We start from the raw sequence: 20,286 nt of genomic DNA on the forward strand, positions 1-20,286 counted from the left end.
TATCGACGAAATGAAAAATGGTTACCAGGACCGGCCAAACAACTAACGAAAAATTGAAACAAACAAACTGTCAACTGTGTCCTTGTTTTTCCTCAGTTTTTTTTTCCATTCATTTGTTGTTTCTGTATCCTTTTGGTTTTCTTATCGTTTATCTAAGTGAAATAAATTGCCAGGAATCTTACCAAAGGATGATTCGAAGCTGTCGGGGCTCACAATTTGGGTGTCCTCTGTTGGTGGCGGTTGGTGGTAGTTAGGTTTTCATGTTGATGGCGGTGATGGTTGTTGGTTAGGGAGGCCAACACACATAGTTAGGTGGGTGGACGCAAGTCAAGCCGAGGTTAAAAGCACAATGAGAAACGAACAAAACAGGAAAAGAAGAAACCCGAAAAAGGGCCATTTTAGTTAGTTAGTGTGCAATAGCGATAGAATGAAATGATGAAGTGGCGTGTGCAGTTTAAATATAATCCTACTTTCTTTTGACGCGCGCTATACAGCTGGTAGGACCTGCGGAGGCCTCGCCAAAAAGTAATGTTACAACAATGTCGTGACAACAGCGTCTATTTGTTTTAATTAAATCCCGCTTGCCAAATGACCGACCGACAGGATAAATTTGCCTGTTTAGTGCGACATGCTGAGCAATTATGGCGAGTGAGAGAGATATGATAAAGGAGAGGGTTAGTTTTCAGTGGAAGTAAAATTAGGGTAGTATTACCCTTTGTGACTGCAGATATCATGTTATGTCGGTCGTTAGCTTAAATTATATGGACTATTGATGTGATGATGATAACAGTACTTAACACGATATGATATCAACACATGCGGACAGGACTGGGACTAATTGACCGAGCTGCTGTGCGCATAGGTAAGCAGCACTAAGGATATATGACGCAAAAATGATTAAGATAACTGCGGATTGGCATAGAGAGACACAGAAGTGTGATGAAAGGGTAGTTTTTAGAGTAAATAAAGAACCCTCAGTAAATTGTTTTAATATAGTTCGTAGGTAAGCATAAGGATAAAATTATCCTTGTCGGGTGAAACTATGTAAGCTAAGTCCCTTTTCGTATTTCGGGAATCTAAATAAGAACTTCGCCCTTCATTTTACCTTGAAGAACAGTCATGCCTTCCAACTCGCACATTGGAAAGTCCTAGACAGGCAGGACATAAAAGCAGTTTCAAGTTCGTCCTTGTCTTCTCCAAGATGCAGATTATCTACAAATTCGATCTTCGATTCCCAATGATTGAAGAAATTTAAAATTCTATAAGAATCCTTGGTTGAATACCTTCTCATATCCTTGAGCATAGAAAACATGAACATAAGTACACATGTATCTCCAGACAGTACATTATTCATCAGAAGGGTTGGTTTCGCCTGTAGACGAGAGGCGAATGGAACCTTCCAGAGTAAGACGGTTCAGTGGTTTGTGGAATGTACATTTCATCTCAACCTTTATGCACTTGTATCCAGTTGCATTAACATAAGGATAAGATTAATGGAGCTCATTGTACGGTTTCAAGTGTTTGACATGACATGATATGTAAAGGAGTCTGGATACCATACAAGTGGAGTGTAAATGTTTAAGGATTTCAATAGACAATATTAGCTTCATGTGAAGTGTGAGGAAACTAATGGCTATTCGATGTCAAAGAGGAGTTTTAAATAAGATTGGATAATTTGGGAGGCTCGTATTTGGGATGTTCTTTTATTTTGATGAAGATGTTCAAGGATCGGCCTTGAGAAGTCTACAGATGTGGCATCATGAAATAGTCATAAGAGAACAGACTTCTAGAAATTCATTGTACAAGAAAACGAACAAGCGAATAAAAGGTTTCTCTGCTGATGGTTTCTGGTCACTATACGGGGGAGAGGTATTCAGTTATAAGTGGTTAAAAAATCAGCAGATGTAGGCGACTCCTAATTTCCTTCAAATCTTCTAGAATCCGTTTTCCTACTAAATTCCAGATTGAAGACCAAAAACTAGTAGAGTAGAATATAGCGGAGTAATATGGAGTAATAATACCGCCTTCACGTTGCCAACAAGTGAAACTCCCGAAAAGACTAAACAAGGCGAAGTTGCTGGACGCCAACGAACCTTGTTTATTCCTGAACCAAGCCGACTCGCAAACCCCAGCTGGTGGCTTCGGATAACCATCAGCCATTCTGGTAGTGAACTAACGTGATCGGCGATGATGACGACAACTTGGCCTGACACGAACAAGAGGAAATGCACATGGGCTGACAACTGTGACATATGTTAGCAGTGCAGGCTCAGTTGAGATGGGCTCCTAACTAGCGTCTGATTCTGGCTCTGAAAGAAAATTCCCACAATGATTTGTATGAACCCTCATGTGACTCCCTGCTCGCATAGATAAGGCGACTGCACTTTCTAGCCGAGCCAGTGGCTTACAGCTGGAACCTGTAATTCTATCTTGATGAAACCGACAATAGCCAACATTTCTAGAAGAAGCGGCAATATATCATGCCTTCCGCTTTTGGCAACTAAAATTGGAGACTCTATTATAAGTCTGTTTGCCAAAAGCGCGAAGCTACGACGGCCAGCTACTGAAAAAGCAGTAAGGCACACTGAGTCAGCGGAGAAGACGACTAGTAGCGAGAAGGAGAATGACACCGTGGAAGGTAATAATTCTGGCGGCCAAAGAGGAGAGACGCCATCAAATTCGGGGTCGGAGAAAGAGTTATCAGCCGCGTGACCCTCCCTTGTCTGGAAAAAAGATTGAAGAACGCAAATCATCCCACCGGAGGGGATCAACCTCATCCGAAGGATAGGGTAGATGAATGAAAATTATTCAAGAATTGCGGGGTGGTCCTACGGAAAATGAAGGTTGCCCTCATCGTCCAGCGAAATATTTCTATGAATGTCAAAAATGATATAATGGAGATGGAGGATCTTCTGGAAGATCGCCGCGGAGAGGCTGAGGAAATAGCAAGTTGCTAGCGTTAAGCAACACGCGGTACCTTCAGCCTATGAGATGGGAACAGGCAATTGATAAAAACAGAGGGAAGCAGCGTCGACCGGGCGCGAAGGATAAAGCTAGAAGTATTCGGCGAGTTTCTAATCAAACGACCAAGCAGCGTTTGAAAAACACCAAAATACAAGGACAACAGCATAAGTAGTATAACGACGGTAGTAACTCTACTGTGGCAACTACGACGGCAACATCGGATGGTTCTGGTGGGTGGTGGTGAGAAATACGGTTAACTTGCGAGTGGAATCATGACCGAGTAGATGGCTTCGTTTGGTTTGTTGTGTGCAAGTGACTTTTTTGAATACCTTGGAGGGCGAGATTTAAAACACCCTCAAATGAGGCATGGCTTAATACAAATTTTGGAGATGACCTCCAGGACAGGCCTTATTGTTTTAAATATTGGAGCCACTTTGAAACCGTTAGTCCCTATTTTTGAATGCTTGGGTGCCATGCTCCGAACGAGGTGCGATTTTCTCAAGGCGGTGGAAAATTGACGGAGCTTCGATTCTTCTTAGTTCTGGAATAAACCGAAGTGGTCATTTTGACCAAGAAGAAAATTTCTAAAGTCCTTCCTATTCAGTATAGTGAAACCATGGTCTCGTGGAAGCCGCTGGTGAAATACCTCAACATCATGACAGATAGTAGATTCGCAAAACTGCGGGCAAGGTTCGGTTAGAATATTTGTGATTGGCTGGTGATAGCAAAAGAATCGAGGGGAAATGGAGAGGAGAGACGCCAAGGTAGTTGAGACTTTCTAAACTACGAAGTTGTAGCCAGGGCCGAGGTGAATACCGCTACCATCTGGGTTCTTGGCGGCCTTCGATTTTGGGCTCTTACCCAAGGCCGAGGGAATAGCTTTTCTAAATTGGGCGTTTATGGATAAAGTTTTTTTGTATTTACTTAGCGCGGAAGGAGATGATGCTGGACTTTGGATGCATGCTCCAATTCTGGTAGGGAGCGACTTCAATGCTAGGGGCTTTGAACGGGGCATGCCCCACCCAGGCTCCAGAGGAAAGGGGCGAAACGGCTCATAATTTTAAACATTGGATCCACGCCAACTTTTCGGCGGCGTTGTTTCAAAGGAAGCATCCTTGACATAACCTATGCGTTGGAATCACTGGCGGCGTTGGTGGACGGGCGAAGTTCCGGAAGAGTTTTAGGCAAATGACCACCATTACATCGCGTTCGAAGTGCTTGTCAGCGTGCACTGCACACTGTCGTAAATTTAGTGATGAACCTGATGACGACGGTCTGTCGAGATTCCACCCTGAGTTGCTTTCTGCACATCGACCGCTGTGTATACTTGATATGGCCGGGAAATTGCTCAAAAAGTTCGTCAGGAGTTAATTCACTGAAGCAATTTAGGCTGCCAAGGACTTATCACCAAGGATGTTCGAGTTTAGAGCATCGAGATTCACTGTGGATGTGTTATGGGGTCATGGATGCAGTTTATCAAGCTGAGGCACAAAGCCGCCGTCTTTATGGTAGAAATACCTTTAATTCACTTCACGTACCGAACTAGCTTTTGCGGATAGTGAGAGATTATCTGAAAGGTCGTTTCTTACTCTATAAGATGCTAGAAGGGTAAGCGGATGAAGGACTGCTTATCGTTTTAGTCTTGCATTGGGAAAAGTCAAATTAGTCTTTAGGACCGAAAAGAAATCCCAATCCTACGTGCCATATCGATCAGTCAAAACTAACAGAAAAGTCCTTTCCGCCAATGCTCGATTCCAAGATGAGGTTTTTCGAGCGGAAGTGGACAAGGTTGGTTGGTTTTTCCGGTGGATAAAAATTTTTTTCTTCGCAGCTTGTTTTTTTATGGATACATAAACCATAATGGGTAGGTGCTCAGGGATTTGGGAGAGGAAGGGATGTAACTAGGAAGGAGGTCAGACAGAATGGAATAAAAGGAGAGGAGGGCTTGCCCGCAGGCTAATGGTGAGAGGATGGGAGCCCAGATGATTGACGCCAGAACTAAGTTCAAACCCTCAAAGTTGCCCTTACAAAAGTCGAGCTTAGGGGGCTTGCGCATAATATGGGAGTTGAGGCGGGGCAGTTGTACCTCGGACTGAAGAACAGGATGATGAACATCAGAAGCAACGTAGGAAAGACAAAGAGAAGATTGAGAAAGGAGCCATTCTGGCAAGTTGCAGAGAGTGCGATTTAGATGATTTGTGGTACCGTTGAACTGAAGAATAGCACAGGTATTAGGTGAAAGTGAATAAAGGGAGAAACGGATGAGAGGATCAAATTGGAAGTTGTAGCGGTCGGGAATGTTAGTCCAGGAAAGCAAAGGGAGGTGAAGATCACCACAGACAATGAAGAGAAGAGAGGGGAATTTACAGTAAGGACTTCTGGAAGGCTGTCGAAGAACTCATCGTACAGATAGGAGAGACTGAGACAGGGAAAGTATACGCAGCTTATAATAAAAGGTCCAGTGTTGAGAGGGAAAACACGCAAGGTTATACAATCATAGGGTGTAGAAGATGAAGAAAAGATGGATTCGGCTCATAGGGGGGACTTAACCGCGACCTAGGCAGCTCGAGCAGTTGACTTATCTGAAGCTACGCGATCTCTGTGGCAGCGAAAGACAGACAGTCCCTCAAGGAGCTCAGAGCTTAAAATCTCATCATTCAGTCATGTTTCAGTGATACAGACGAGATAGTGTTGGAAAGCCAGGGCAGAAAGATTGGAACACGATAGCTTGGTACGTAGGCCTCTCATATTTCGATAGTAAAGACTTAAGCTACTTGACAAGTTGTTTATGCTGGTCGGCGAGGCAGGCGGGCGATACGGAAATTTATTCCTCTAGTAAGGCTTAATGAATACTCCTTGCGACCAAAAGAAGGGTTAGAGTCATGTGGATACGTCTTTTTGAAGGATGCAATTACTCGGTGGGAGGAGCCATCCTTCGTCAGTTTCACGCACGAAAGGAGCTGATATAATTAAGAACTTCATCAGAAGAAGTAAAATAGGTAAGTCTGGTAACGAAAAGTTGCTTAGGTGATGCGACTCGCAGCAGAAGGCCACCAGAGTGCGTAGGAGAGGAGCTCGAAATGAAGGTGGCTGATGTCTGGTGGCGGAAGGCATTAATAATCTCGTGGAAAGATAGCTTGCTGAAGATGGATTAGCTGGTACTCATATCGGCGGGTGAACAGCAGCCTCTTCTGATGAGGCACGTTCGACGGGCGAAGTTTGGAATGGAGGGTTCGCCGGGAAGGTCGAAGCTATCGAAGCCGCATCAAAACAGTGCGAAGCAGTTGGAGTAGGCGGGTTACGTGCACGGGGGGAACTAAGGTATATCACCCGTATTTTCCGTAACTTTTGCAGACATGCTAGCCGAAGCTCTTAGTGGGGATAATCCAATTGCCAGATAAAGTGCCGGACAATGGAAGTAAGCCCGGGGTGCCAACTGCTCGCTAGATTGCGCAACTGTTTGCTGGATTGCCGCTAACGCAACTGTGACAACAATAGGACATATTCGAAGCAAACTTTGCACGAATGTCGAGGAAAGCGGCGGAAATGCGAAGACATCTAGTATGATAAGATTTACCATAGTACCCATCGCGGCCAACGGCCAGCGCATGTTGCTGCAATTTCGTGATTCTAAGATGAACTTAAGGGGGGTTTCGCAGTCAATTACTAAAAATTATAATAATATGCTATTATTAACTTTATTTGAACAGGTATAGGTAGGAAAGGTATTTCGGAGCCTAGGCACCATGTAGTGGCAGCCTCGTGACTTTTTTCAGATTTTTCCGTTGAGTAGTTTCTGAGATTGGTTCCGCGACCCTCCTTTGCGATTATGGTTTTTACAAAAACCTTAAAAAATGAAAAAGATGCATTTCAAATAACTGTCGGACAAAAGCAACAGGATAGGCTGGCTCCTTTCCTAATGTAGTACTCATAGTTATATGAAAGTTTGGTGCTAAATATCAAACATACGGTGTGATAGTCGAATTGGTTGAGTGTCAGCCTTGCGATCTCGTTGCATCGGGTTAGAATCCCAGTTCGTAATGAATTTCTGTGTTTGTCTTTGGGCCTGACTTGCTTATCACTTGTCAGTTGCATATACAGGACATCATTAACAGTTTTGGTCAATTGTAAGATAGGACCCCCATACAAACTTCTTAGAAATTGTCAAGCACGTTTCACAGGAGGACTGTCAGGTGAATAATAAGAGCAAAATGAGATGGACACCAATGGTGACTGGCCACATGCAACTTATTGACGATACTCGAATATCTGACAGGGTATATGGAAGTAGAACGGCTGGACGAAGACCAGCAGAAAAGCACAAGCAGGGGCTGCTGCTGGATAGAGTTGACGAAGGTAGCACATCGTTGGTCGGAAATCGGAATGGGATGGCAGGATTGGATGATCGAAGCGAGTGACGAAGTATCTTCTGAACTCAAAGATCGGAGACGCGTTGAAGAGCCTCAGTGATGACGAAACCATCTGTCAGACGTCAATTTCTTCAATCAGGTAAGTTAGATTTGGTAGCCAAAGACGAAAGGATCAAAATTGAAAATATATTCACAGTTTAAAGAGGGGCTCTGAACAGCCACTGAAAATTGCAATATAAAAATTTAAATTCCATTGACAAGCTTTCATCAGCTTCAACATCACTAGCTTCACTGTCAGAGAAAATCTATCTATAAAATCGAATCCATTATTATTGAAATTTGTACATCAATTTAAATGCAATCTCGGATATTTATTCTTTTTGAAGTCGAAAATTATTAAATATGAAAACTTGAATCCTTTTGTTCAGTGGACAAAAGTTCGAGCCCAATTTATTTAACTACATCAGATATTATTCAAATAATCACATCACAAAGAAATAATCCCATATCATTTATTACATTAACTTTCATTCCATTTTCATTATTCACTACATCTGAAATGTGAAACTCTTTCTCTCGTTCCTGAAATACTTCAAATACCATGAACTGTGTCGTAAATTTTCCAGGCAACATAGCCAGGAAACCTTTACACTTGTTCATATTCATGTCATCGAATCAAATGCGTAATGTAATGCCCATAATCAAAATTTCAAAATAAATGTCCAGTTAAATGGTCATATTGGTTCACATTAATTTCAAAATTGAGCGCATAATCCCATAAAATTGGAAAAATGGCTTTCGGGTTTGTCCTCTTTGGGGTACAGTTGCCGGGGTCCAAGCAATGCATTGATTACTCCATGTGAAGTGGGAAAATTAAATTTTCAAATGACATTTTAGTTATTAATGAGATGAATGGCAATAAAGTATCTGAAATGAGCCGAGGGAATGGTAGAAAGAAAAAAACTGGACCTCTTAGATTGCCGAGAACGAGAGGCGAGAAAACGTCTCCTCGGCTAGGTCATAATTTTGTGATCTTCAATAGCTGGGACGGTAGATGGCCGTTTGCCATCATCACCAGCTTTTTTCTCGGATAATATATTCAATTATTCAAATTATCTCTTAAATTAACCTTTTTCTTTTATCAAAATGGAGACTGGCTTTTCCATGGGCTACAAATCTATAGAACCTAATGGACCGTTTAGGGATGCTTTGTTCTGGTATTGGGCGATGGGCACATCATGGTTCGAAAAGGTAGCAGTAGGGGATAATCTGTGACTGCCTACTTATTCCTTTGAAGGGTCATTCCACGTTAGATTTGACCCAGTAGGTGTTATATTCAATCTTTTATTGGAGAGTATACCAAGCGCATCTTGATTAGAGAGGTGACGATCATTTTGGATGACACTGACCACGACTGAGCGTCATTCTTCCTTAGCTTACGATATACTACAATAGGCAAAAGGACCGAGATATATACATCTGCCATCATTTCTAATCATAGTGTAAGATACAATTTCGAAATCTTTTTCCTCGTCGGCTCGGATAAAAGAGCATTAATAAGCGTGATTCAAAAAAGGTCGGCTTTCCTCCGTCCCACAAGATATGCTCTCTGTTCCAATCCAATTTGAATAGCTCACAATGAACAACATCAGACAATTAAGGGCATCCAGCGCGGACCTTTCCAACATCTTAAAATATGCACGTGACAGCCATTTTACATAAAGAGTGTTATCACAAGAAGTCAAGCGGTTAATGCAAAAGCAATAAGCCCCTCGCTTTGAAGTCATAAAAGATTCACATCATCAGAAATTGACTAGTCAACTAGATAACAACTTACCGGGACACGAGATACAATCTGGTGTTTTCTGTACGTCTGGACCTTCACACTGGGATCCTCCATTCTGCGGTACTGGATTCGTGCAGCTTCGAACTCGTTTTCGTCCTTGACTTGATTTTCCGGGACATTTGCATGCCATCCAGGAGCTCCATGCACTCCAGCCTCCGTCCACTGTGAATGTGAGCAACAAAGGAGAACAAAGAGGAAAAACATTAGTACGGGACGTATTTCGAACGACATTGAGGGTAAATGGAAAAGTTAGTTACTACTGGATACTCAAGGACACAGTTGCTATTCCAAGGCTAATGTCAACATTGCTGAGAGCTTGGACCAGCCGAGGGACGGTCGTTTCGATTTGATTAGGATTTCGATTTTGGGATGATTTTGAATTGATTTCGACGGAGCAGGATGAAGTAACCAGACACAGTTTGATTCATTTGATGTATTTGCGTTTAGACGAGCAGTAAATGCTTCATCAAACTCTGCAGGCCACGAACATGGCAATATGCGAATCGATAGGTTTATAAATGTTGTACTAGAAAATGGCAGTTCAAACTGCATGCAAACCAGGATTTCCTCAGACCAGGATATAAAATTCTGAAATGTATCTTTGCTGATACTTTAGATACTAATCGGCTTGGCAAGTGGAACTGCTCCGTTTCACAAGTGTGGGTAGGCAGATTACTTCTGATTCCGTCTCCATTTTCTGCAGTTCAGTTTCTCCAAGGCCTGCAACGATTCTTGTTGGGCCCTCTTAGCTTCCCATTTGAGCGTCCCACCATGTCTGGTTAAATTGAACCGCCTGTAATTTGGCTACCAATATGGAAACTAATCACGACGTGTTTATTGCCCCAATGAATTATGTATTTCGGCTAAAATGTGAGGTGACGAGTTCATGTGGGAGGGAGGGTTTAGATACATTTCATAATGAATGATGAACTTCATATTCATTCCGATTGTACAAGCTATAAATCAAATGCAATTAAGGTAAGAGAATATATTTAGATACAAGATGAATGTTGGCGCCGTCTATGTGTAATTCAAAATAGTTTATGAGGGGCTGAGGTTCGGAAGAGATGGTACGTACTATGGGCTGAAGTGTCTTTTTTTCATACGGGAAATGAATAATTACTGGTCAGGCTACATTATCAGTGGTGATACATATGTCCACAGTGGAGACATCATTTGTATGGAAATGGAGTTTTGTTTTGTTTTGTTGAAAGGGAAGTTAATATTTCATTGAATTCGTAATAATAAATGTTGCCGTTTACATGAAAGTGTGCCATCTTTCCCAAGAACAAATTTAAAAATATAAATTTTGAAATAATCCTTTCTATGGAAAAAATATATTGGAGAAGTAGGACCTTTGCAAATTTACTGAGAAGTATATTGAAATGGAGGATATCAGAGATAGGCAAACGATCCTTTATATAGGGTCTTTCAGGACCGCCGAAGAAACTACGGCATTTAGCTGCTGCTGGATTATCAGCACCCACCTCTTCCAACCAGGTTCCCTGATTTGATTTCATCAGCCAGCACTTGAAATTGTAGATTAGAGAGAACTATTAGAACTGCAAAGAGACGGTGCAGGCCCGACTTCTGTCACAATATTGAAAACATCAGTGATTCTGCAAGTTTCGTTGAGATTTTGGCCAAAGAACATAGGAACTCCCTTTAATATCAGATTCGGAAAGTACTAATCGAGACCTTTCATTTGATACCCCACATGACTACATACGGTGAAAAAAATGTACACCCCCCTTTTGCATGTGTGAAGAGCCCCACTTTAAACACCACGTAAATTTCTGTCACTCACTGTATCGTGGGATTTCATAGTTCCCATGTGTCCACCAAGTTTTGCTCAGATTGGTTTAGTCGTTTTGGAGAAAAGTGCCTGTGACAGACAGAGACAGAGAAGTTGCCAGATCTCCCATCAGGTGCGTCCCTTCGTGCTGATAAGGGAATGCTCGGCGGATGTGTATGAATATGCACTTGTACGTATTCGAACGCCCACCCGTGGATAAAAGTGGCTATGGGAATATTACCCAGAGTAATAAACCAATATGGGCATGTTGTCTGCAAATCCGAGACATTCACTGTCTCACAGAAAAGAACGAGGTAGAAGAGGCCATCAAACGCGAATGTCCAGAGGTAACCAATACCTGGATTGGTATCACCCTTGCGAACTCTTGAGGCCAAAAACTAGCTGTGGGGGAAGTTGCCGAGCAATACGCGAGGAACTTTCTAAACAGCGGGAAAGTAAGAATTGGTCGGGTAGTGTGTAGGATACGAATCCGGGTCGGACCAACCAAATGTTACAGATGTTTGGATTATGGGTACACAACTGCAACCTGTCGGGGACCTGACAGAAGGGCAACATGCTGTAAATGCGGTCAGGCAGGTCGTAAAGTGAACACCTGCAATGAAAAGGAAAGCTGCATCCCATACAGGGACCGTGGTGCGACTGATGAGAACGTTGCGCACACTGCGGGCTCGGGTCAGTGTCCAGTTTTCAGAACAGAATTGGAAAGAGCTAGGACGCGGTCAACATGATTCGCATCCTACAAATCAATATGCCCCGGAGTGCAACCGCTTACGAGTTGCTAGCGCAGTTCGCAGTTTAGCACTCATCAGTGAGCAGTACCAAAACAAGAACCCAGTTTCATGACACCCTGACATATCAGATACGGTTGCCATCTAGGTTCTTTAGGGTTCTTACCCAAGGCCGAGCGGACGGCTTTGTCTGGATTCGGTGTTCAGGGATAACGTTTTTTTAGGGTCTATCTTACGCCGAATAGGACGATGCCGGATTTCCGATGCAGGCTTGATGCTTTGGAGGATGCTATCTTAGGCACAGACGGGCGGATCCTGGTCGGGGGTGACTTCAATGCTAGAGTATTTGAATGGGGCATGCGTCACACAGACTCCAGAGGGAAACGAATTCTGGAAATGGTGGCGAGAACAGGACTGGTAATTCTAAACACCGGATCCACCCAAACGTTCCGGTGCCCAGACTGCGGGGAAAGCTTTCCAGACGTAACTTTCGCGTCGGAATCACTGGTGTCGCTGGTGGACGGGTGACGAGTTCTGGCAGACTTCTCGGCAAGCGACCATCAATACATTGCCTTCGAAGTGGTGGACAGTGAACACCGGGAGGTTTGTAGAAACTCTTGGAACAGGTAGGGCCGCGCTGGAGAGTACTCCTGGGGGCAGTGGCGCTGCTGTCGACACTGTCGTAAATTCAGTTATGAACCCGATAACGACGACCAGGAGGGCATCGAGAAGTGGCAAACCTTCTATTGATTGGTGGACAGTGGAAATTGTAGAGCTCCGGAAGGGGTGTCATAGGCTCCGCCGCTCAACACGACTTTTAAGCGACAGGGAGGAGGCATGTGCTATAGTGACGGAGTACAAATAATCCAAAAGTAGACTCCGTAGCGAAATAAACAAGAGCAAAGCTCGCTACTGGCAGGATCTGGTCGATGAGGTGAGTGGGGTCCCTTGAGGACTCGGTTACAAATTGGTTACCCGGAAAATCTCTGTCCGCTTCTGCGGAAACCCCTGTTCACTTAAGGGTGAGCAGATGGACCGCATTGTAAGGGCACTATTCCCTGCGTACCCCGTATGGGATGATGACGTCATCGGCACGGAGAGCGCCGAGGACTGTCTACTTTTCTCTATAAAAGTGTTGGAATAGGCAGTCCTCTCTATAAAAAGCAAGAGGGGCCCAGAATCCGACGATATTCCAGCAGATGTATACAAACTAGGATACCAACACCGATCAGACCTGCAGATGATATCGCGGTGCTTGTTGCGCTTGTTGCTGGACGTACTGTCGAACAGGCGCAAAGGAGATTCGTCATATTGATGCGATGGGTAAGCAGACAACGCTTGGTGAGATAAACTAACGTGCAGTTTCGCACGGGACATGGCGGTTACCGTAAATACCTCTATACTGGACAGGTCACCTAACTGTCCTAGTTGCGACATTATTCCGGAAGACCCAGAGCATATTTTCTTCCATTGTCCTGGATTCGTTGAGGGAAGGAAGAGTCTAGAGAAGACATTGGGAGAAACACTGTCACCGGAAAATATAATTGGAAAAATGCTTGGATGCCAGCAGAGCTGAAATGCAGTGAACGACATGGTAGGGTGGATTCAGTGCAAATTAAGAGAGGCAGAGGAGGCGAGAAAGGCGCGGTTGCGAGAGCAATCGATGGGCGAAGGGCTCTACCCTTTGACCAGCCGCGACGAAATACTTCGTGGTGGTTCCGCGGGGAGAGAACAGGAGTTAGGGGGTGGTTTTGGTAGGTAAAAATCACACACGCTGGAACATGTGTACCAGTGTCTTTGGAAGATTTCAACCTTCGGAAAAAAAGACAGACAGACAGTGACCGCAGTGCTCCGGTTGTGGATAATTTGGCCACCGTGACATCTAATGCCACAAATGTCAAGTATCACTCTACCGAGAACGGCGGCTGGATCAAGGGAGTTAATAAAACGGCGAAAAAAAAATCAAAAGTGCGAATTCGCTCGGAGGCAATTGTGCTCTACAGCAAGGGAAATTTGTCCTATACGGAGATACTAAAAGAAGTCAAAGCTGACCCCAGCCTAAAAGAGTTAGGCGGAAATGTCAACAAGATTCGAAGGACCCGGAAGGGTGATCTTATGTGTGAGCTGAAAAAAATCAGCTTGGGAAAAACTGATGGATTCCGAACTTAAGTTAAGAGCTCACTTGGGAAGAATGTCTATATACAGTGCAAGGATCTCAATGAAGTGATATCCGGTCCGATCGATGCAGAAGATGTGGGGAAAAAGGCCATATTGCCAAAGAATGTCCCCCAAATGCTTATTGTGCGAAAGAAGGGAGGGACGGGATTACCGGCATATTGCCGGAAGTACTAAATGCCCGGAATGGAAGTGCGGTTTATTCAAATAAACCTCAATCATTCCAGGGTCGCTTAGGATTTACTCGAGCGTACCACCTACGAATCCTAAGTGGAAATTGCCAACGGTCACGGTGGCGTATGGGTTACAGATTCGAGTGGCGATATGGGCATGCGGTCGACAAGCTATACAATGTACTGGGAATTAGACAGTGAGCGGCTTTGTGTGGGCGAAAAAGGACACAGCTATTACGCCCCACTAAGGCTGACACTGTCCGAATTCGAGGAAATGCTTGATAGTCTTGTTCTCGACACAAGAGATCGTACTCCAAGGGTGATTGCTGGTGATTCCAATGCTTGGGCCCATGAGTGGGGTAGCAGAGAGACAAATGCAAGAGGCCGCAGTCTAATATACGCTTTAGCACAGCTGAGGTTGGTAGGGTCGGGTGGAGTCGCGGGGCTGAAGACCATCATGTCCGATGCCGAGAAAGAGTCTGTCAAAAGCCAGATTAACTGTTGGCTAGGCCGAAGATCAATCCACGGGAAGGGTAGTACTAGCAAATATTGCGTGGTGGTGACCTTGGATCTGAGAAATGCATTCAATTCGGCCAATTGGAACCTAATATGAGAATCTCTAGCGAAGATTGGTATTCTCGCCTATCTTGCAGCTATTGTCAACAGCAACATTTACAAGAACGGACTCAGGAGGACACAAGGCTTAATACTGGACCTATTGTTGTGGAACATCATGTACAACGACGTACTTAATCTTCCCCTTCCGGAAGAAGCCACGGTAGTGGATTACGACAACGATACAGCGCTGGTTGTGGTAGCAAAGGATCTCGAAGATGTTGAGTTATACTCATGCGAAACGATCTGTGCTATTAAGGGTTGGCTACAGAGTTCTGGCCTCATACTTGCGGAGGAAAAAAACGGAAGGGCCGGTTGGTACGCAACAAGTTGGAATGGACAGATTAGATTTTTGGCCTGCCCTAGGTGGTCTCGTTGATGGTTTTCGGTTGTTTTTTTTTTCGTGGGGGAACTGCATTAAAGAGTTGAGTGTGGTAAAGGTCTGCAATGTGGTTTACCATGAAGGGATGGGCATTCAATGAGATCCAATTTATGTTAGAATATGAGGGGGTTCATTGTGATGACATTATGGGCATGAAAGTTGCCATCCTTTTACTATGACCAAGATGGTTTTTCCCTCTAGTTGTTGAGAGACAGTAATAGTTTTATTTAGAAAAGGTTTCCCTATCCTCATAATGTTTTAATGAGGAACTTTCCCTGCTTTATAGTAAAATATAGAAATCGTCCTTGGTCCGTTAATGAAAAAATCAATTATCGCGAATTTCCTTCATTTGTGCATTGGATACCCGAGGGATATCCATCTTCCCTACAAATTCACGTTTATTTTATGGACAATTTATTGCAACATCAGCTAATTCCTCATAAACAAAGCAAAACCACAGTTTCAAATTCCTCAATACTAATTTTGAGCCTCATATGATGTCCATTCATCAACCAGCATTCCTTGAAGACACGCAATTTCAAGTCACGCCGTTGCCTTTGATCTGGATAGTTTGAATGACGATAAAAAAATTAATTAATTGGAAAGTGCTTTTCCCAACTGCCTCCAACATGGTCCCGTCGTCCAATGATGTTGCATTCAAATCGTACACATAAAAGCGATTTAAATATGCGAGGATTCCGACTAGAAGCAACCCGGACACAACATGGAGACATTCCTATAATTTATTGAAGACGCAAAACGAGTGGCTGGGCCGCCTGGTTGGGGCTGGATGTCGCGATGTCATTCGGCCCAAACCAAAATAAACATTTCGCGGGAGAAATAGTAATGCAAAGCAGATGATGGTGAAATGGTACAGGAAGGAATCTAGGACGACCGCCGCGGAGAATGGAATGGTTGATTTAGTGGATACTTACCGTAGACCGTTAAGGCTGCTGGGTCTGAAGTGCGTTTGCCGGCTATGTTCTCGGCCACGCAAGTGTAGTTCGCCATGTCCTGGAAGAAGAGAAATCGGATAGAGATAAGCCTAAGAAGCAAATTCACTGAACATCAGCATGAAATTTTGATTTATTGCTTGCTAAGTGAAGGTTTTTATGAGTAAGTGAAGCATGTTGGGCCGCAGATGTCTCCGAGTCATGCCACTGAATCATTTGGATGGGAACTGGGCTAAATAAAGAAGCTCGGTCTGTCCAATGGCAACAGTAATTTGCCTTGGGGATCACCAGTTCCAGAACCCAATTCTTATCCAATTTGAAACACAAACAATAGGAACAGTTGCGGTTGTTACTCACCTGAAGTGATATTTGTTCAATGTGAAGACTTCCTTCAGGTGTTATCACAATGGGGTGCTCGGGGGTAATTGGCACATTGTTCTTATACCACGCTATCTTGGCCGGCGGCAATGCACTCGGTGCACTGCACTGCAACTCAGCCCGTCCTCCCAGCTGGGCCCGTATCGACGTCGGTGAAATGGTAAATGTTTTTCGAATATCTGATAATGGGAGAAAAAGCAGACGATGATGATGATGAATGAAAAGAGAATAATACATTAGCACGATGAGGAGAATTAACAATCCAACAACCCTTATTACCAACTGTTTGACCTTAAATATTTGTATGCATATGTGATATCGCGTGTGTGTGCCAGCATCATAGTGGATCCATCAGACGCTTGGTCGACTTACGTAAAGGCGTAGGGCGAACAACAAAAAAATGTGCCCCGGTGTAGATTAAAATATGAAAAAGAGGAAAAATGCAGGAAAAAAATTGAAAAAAAAATGTCGACTGCAACAAACGGCCGTGGAAGCAGCAAGGGATAAGGGAGGGGCATCCCAGGCGGTGGTGGCTCTTGAAAAAGCCACAATTTTCAAGATGAAATATTAAAACTCTTGCGTATTGTTCGCCGATGAATGCAAAGGGCTGTGACTCTCAAAGCCAACGACCCTCTCGTTTAATGAATACCTAATCCACCTTTACATCTGCCGTGTTTACGTTCGGCTCTTCTGTATATGGAAAATAGAGTTCCGTTTTTGTTGACGCTGCGGTGATGGTGAATTGAAAGTCCTTTCACTCTCTTTCCTGGTGGGCTCTCATATGTCGGGATATTTTGCAGATTAAAGTTATGAAGTCGTTTACAATTTGTAGTTAGAAAATGGCTGAGTATTTTTACACCTTTACTTGGAAATTTGAACAGGACGGAGGGGTAGGTTTATGTTCAATATTTTTCTCGTGTAAGCCAAATTTCAAGGACATTGTTTTCCTGTGAATCTATGATCCCGGGTTTCTATTGATCGGATCCTTATCACTCCCCGGGAATTCCCCTTTCCTTTTCCAAAAAAAGAAAAAAAACAGAGATTTTTGGTGAGAGAAAGGTTCAGCTTCTGAGGTAGACACTGCTCTAGAACCTTATTTTGTTTTTGAGCCACTGGTGTAAACGAATTCAGTATACTCTGGAATGCATCTTCAGGTCTTTCCCTGTTTTTCTTACAGATTAGCCTTAGTAGGAGGAACAAATGAACAGCTGAGCCAAAGGACCCAATCTGTAGGGCATTGTAATACCGGCATAGCCTCGGGATCAGGAAGTGAAAGTAAATGTCGAGCACCGCGATTGGTACTTTAAAAATCTTTAGGCTACGTGCACTCTGAAAGGCGATGCGGAAAGTAATACTGGAGTTGGTGGAAGAGTCCATCAGGCAACCAATCTGTGGCTCCCTGAAAATTAGCTAATAGCTAGAGGGTTAAGTAGACCAGCCACTTGGTAGAAGAGACAGTCTACTAACAGCTCTAACCATGAACCTCACCTGGTAATTCGCAAAGTGGTAACCCCGAGATCAAAAGGAAAATTTGGGGATTCAAGGTAAACAGAAAAGCAGTGCTAACAAAAATGCCAAGAACAAGCAACAGTCCTGTAGACACGAGTATGACTGCGACCACGGTAAACCGCATTCCAGAATTTCCGGACTTCAACCGCCAGGTTCCAAATAGTGGAGGTGGGCCTTGTGAGGTGTAACACAACGGACCCACAGCAATATTTCCAAGTCATAGCAGCGCTACCAACGCAGTATGTCACCGAATACCGCGACATAATTTTAGAGTCGGTGACAGATAACTCGTATAGTCACTCACGCAAAAAATAAAGCGACTGGGTGTCAGCCAGAAAGAGAAAGCGAGGCAGCTTACGGGGAGCACTTCCATGGGTGACGAGAAACCACCCCAGTTCCTCCAGTTCCAGGGCCGCTAATGAGTGTCTATGGATAAGACACTTACCATCTGTTCTTCAACCGGTTATGGCAACGATAAGTGGTCAGCCACTACAAACTACAGCCGATATAGCTGACAAGGTCTACGCCGGCCTTTTTTCGACACCAATCACCGCGGAAGCATCATCAGACATGCAAACATCCTCTCCTTCAGCGGCGGAAATGCCCTCAATGCAGCTAGCCCAACTATGATTAAGTCATCTCGCAGAGTTGCAAGCGGAGATCCGTGCAGTTAAACAGCAAATTCACTCCATGAATTCATCCAGACGGAAAAATCAACTTTTTCGGTCCAGGTCGCGTGCACAGCGCAGCTCCAAAAATCTGCGTTCCAAGGGTATATGTGGGTACCAGTGGATATCCAATTCCGAAGCCATCAAATTGTACGAAAACATGTAATTGGACTATGGTTGATGCGAATGGCCCCGTTTCATCCTTTCACGACACCTGTCTATGTCCAACCGAAATACAAAAATACGATCGCCTATAGACACACCCGCTGATGTAAACATTTACCCACGCACCAAAATCCAGGGACCATATATAAAGAGACGTTCCAAGACAATCAATTTATTGTCAAGAACTTCATTGAACTTTGCCCAACGATTTTTCTAGGATTCCCTTAGTGAGACGTTCCCACTCCCCCTCTACTGGTCTGCGCCAAGTGCCTTTGGGACTACCTACCCGTCGGCCATCTTGGGAAGTGAAATCCACTGTATAGCGTAGCCGGCACTACAATTGTCGCCCCTTCTAATTGTGTGACCTATTTACTGCCACGTTCGCCATCCGATTACGGTGCGTATGAGTGCCAGGCCTGTGTGCGGACCCAGTTCATCGTTTAAGGTAGTGTCAGGCCAGCGTACTCCGATGAAACAATGCAGACAGGTGTTCATGAGGACTTGGAGCTTTGGTGTGATAGTGGAGTTCATTTTGCATGTGCCTACTTCTATATAGCAACACAGAAAGAACACAAGCACAGAACCGTGACAACTTGAACTCGGTTTTGCCTTTTCAGATTTTAGATAGGGCAGCGAAAGCGGATCTAGTGCTATTAATGCGTCGGAGAACATACTGTTCCGCGCCAAAATCGGCAGAAACCACGCTTCCTAGCTACACAAATTGATCAGCGCCTTCAATGAAGATATTGAGAGAGCGATAACCCATCAGTCTGAGAACCTTAATTTTGTTGGAGTTTATCTTCAGTCCAACTCTACTTGCCTGGCTTTCCAAATCCAGAGCCATTTGGACAAGGTCCATGACCCGGTAAAAGAGCAAGATTTCATCAGTGTAGTAGATGTCTTCGTCCATTGAACTCTTCCTCATCTTTCGGATAAGGCAGCATAAAGAACGTCACCGATAATAAGAAGAAATAATATCAGTGGCCCTTCCGGACCCAGCTTTGAATCTCAAATTCTTCTGAGATTTTGCCTAGATGCAGCACGTGACATTTTGCGCCACCATATGTCGCTCTGACAAAAGTTACTAGTTTGTCGGGAATGCTCTTCTTGCATAGATTCTAAATTCCGAGTACCGCGCAAATAATCGGTAGGGTATTGATGCGATCAATGCAGGAGGATCCGGAGCGGAAACCAGCCTTCTTTCATATGTTCCAGGATTAATTTAGCTATTATCCGTGCAACGGCGGGAAGCACGCAGATACCCCTCCAATTCTCATACTCAAAAACAGGTCCTCTTTTTGTTTAGGATAAGTGAGGGATCCTAAGTACACAACCACCTGCTGCTGGACCGGACTAAATGGAGAGCAACTTACTCTCACGTTTTTTGGTCCCCGGATCCCTCGTTTGGGGCATGGCACCCAAGCATTAAAAAAATATAGGACAAACGGTTTCGTCCAGGGCAGAGGCAACCCGTCAGACGCTGTCTCACCTCTGCCCTGGAAGCAGCGTGACCGTGAGTGCCATCAGATGGAAAACGCTCCTTT

At 44.1% G+C, this 20,286-nt stretch overlaps 1 protein-coding gene across 2 annotated transcripts in view; it reads right to left on the bottom strand.

Moving 5' to 3' along the window:
- Positions 1 to 20,286, bottom strand: part of LOC119661125 (netrin receptor unc-5) — a 219,442-nt gene that overhangs the window by 32,703 nt on the left and 166,453 nt on the right. The window contains exons 4-7 of one of the 2 annotated variants that reach the window (XM_038070322.1): positions 16,380 to 16,579; positions 16,005 to 16,083; positions 9,172 to 9,342; positions 183 to 227 (exon numbers count right to left, since the gene is read on the bottom strand). In XM_038070322.1, the coding sequence (XP_037926250.1) occupies positions 183 to 227; positions 9,172 to 9,342; positions 16,005 to 16,083; positions 16,380 to 16,579 (495 nt within the window). The remainder of the gene's footprint in view (positions 1 to 182; positions 228 to 9,171; positions 9,343 to 16,004; positions 16,084 to 16,379; positions 16,580 to 20,286) is intronic. The other variant, XM_038070323.1, reaches the window with a different exon arrangement.

This window comes from Hermetia illucens, chromosome 1 (genome assembly GCF_905115235.1).
Source record: "Hermetia illucens chromosome 1, iHerIll2.2.curated.20191125, whole genome shotgun sequence".
NCBI lineage: Eukaryota > Metazoa > Arthropoda > Insecta > Diptera > Stratiomyidae > Hermetia > Hermetia illucens.